At 42.9% G+C, this 1,857-nt stretch overlaps 1 protein-coding gene across 1 annotated transcript in view; it reads left to right on the top strand.

Moving 5' to 3' along the window:
• Slc30a10 (solute carrier family 30, member 10) overlaps window positions 1–1,643 on the top strand; it is an 11,555-nt gene extending 9,912 nt beyond the window's left edge. Inside the window, exon 4 of the mRNA XM_013015172.1 lies at window positions 1,156–1,643. Within this exon, the coding sequence (XP_012870626.1) occupies window positions 1,156–1,643 (488 nt within the window). The remainder of the gene's footprint in view (window positions 1–1,155) is intronic.
• The last annotated feature ends 214 nt before the right edge of the window (window positions 1,644–1,857 follow it).

Here is a 1,857-nt window from a genome sequence, read left to right as displayed (position 1 = left end):
AGGGTTGCCTTTTGGGCATATCACCTCCAGCATTTGCTGTTAATAGATTTCTTGATTATAGCCGAAATGCAGATTTTAAGGGTAAAGTTCAGTGAGGTTTTTTTTTTCAATTGTGAAAATACCATACAGAGGGGTTACAATTACATGGGCAAGGTAATGAGTACATTTCTTATCAAGCATTGTTGCCTCCTCCTTTGTTTCCTCTCTGACAGTCAGTTTAAATGGCACAACAATATATACTATGGGAGTGGTAGATTGTTCCAGATATAGGGGTAACTTGCATTGTGAATTGTGTGTGTGTATGTGTGTGTGTGTGCACATGTGCACATACATGTGTGTTTAATGCTGAAGACTGAACTCGTGTCTCCTCATATGCCAAACACAATCTTACCATTGGGCTACAATTCCAGCTCTAGTATCACTTTGTTTGGAAGTTGATAGCTCTGGTAACTATGTTTGAATATACCCACTGTGGCCAGTCTGTAGGATCATTACAACAGCCTCAGTTCCTCTTCAGGCATCTTCTCCTGGACATTCTAGTTGTATTTTTTAGTCTCTTCTCTGCGAGCATTGCTCTGACTGTTTTAAAATAACCAGCCTCTATTTCCTGAGTACCTGCTGTTTGCCGAGTGCTGCAGGCAGGGAGAGGAAGAAGATAGAGGACAAAAGATAGGAGGCATTGCGTTTTTGTTTCCAATTTTTATTGCTACAAAGAGCATGGCCCAAGCTGTTCATGTATATGGATATTTGGTTATATCCTTTGGGCGAAACCTTAGTTCTAGATGTGTTGGCAAATGTTTTCCATCCATATTTGTCAAATTCTTCTTCTTTCAAAGAGCTATTCTACTTAATGCTCATGGACGTTCACTGGGAACCATTCTCTGTACATTCAGCAAACCTATGCATTTTCTTCTTCTTATTACACTTGTTCATTTGAATTGCTTTGAATGGCTGACCATGGTGTAGGCATTCAGAGAGAAGAAAGAAGATGATGGGAAATATCTATTCATAGAGGATCAGTGATTTTTTTCTTCTTCTGTTAGTCTTAGTAAATGCACACTGTTTGGGTGATGAGCTTAAACAGCTACACCTCTGGGTTCTGGGTCTCCCCTACTGCATTCACAATTTCCCATCATCTACTCTTCTCTCTCCTAGTGAGCAAACTCTCTTCTGTGCCTGGAATCAGCAGCATGCATGAAGTGCACATCTGGGAACTTGTAAGTGGGAAGATCATTGCCACCCTGCACATCAAGTACCAGCAGGACACAGGTTATCAGGATGCCAGCACAAAAATTCGAGAAATCTTTCACAATGCAGGAATCCACAACCTGACCATTCAGTTTGAAAAGGTGGACTTGAAGGAGCCCCTGGAGCAGAAAGACTTACTGTTTCAATGCAGCAGCCCCTGCATCTCCAACGGCTGTGCTAAAAGGCTGTGCTGTCCTCCTGGAGCACTACCCCTGGCTCATGTCAATGGCTGTGCTGAGCACAATGGTGGCCCTCCTCCAGAGATATATCGAAGTAGAAGAGAAGCCACTGAAGTAGCCATTGACGTGCCTTTGGATGGCTGTCTGCATGACCACGGACAAACTATTAACAAAACTTGGGAGGAACAACATTCTGAAAACAGTACACATTTTTGATCTGGTACTCCCCTAAGATCGGACTCTATATAGTGTAGGTGCATTGGCACCACCAGCTTGGCTTGTGGAAACAGCTTTGTGGGTTGTGGGCTCGAACCAACCTTGCACTCTCTGTGTTCAGTAAGGGTTGGATAATTAGGATTTAGTGGAACATATCTGTTGGTTTTCATGTGGCTGCTAACCCCTTTTCATTCCTCTGGGTATCTCTTGCTGC

This window comes from Dipodomys ordii, unplaced genomic scaffold (genome assembly GCF_000151885.1).
Source record: "Dipodomys ordii isolate 6190 unplaced genomic scaffold, Dord_2.0 Scaffold26, whole genome shotgun sequence".
NCBI lineage: Eukaryota > Metazoa > Chordata > Mammalia > Rodentia > Heteromyidae > Dipodomys > Dipodomys ordii.
The sequence above is the reverse complement of the archived record's forward strand: the minus strand, read 5'-3'. Positions and strand labels throughout refer to the sequence as shown.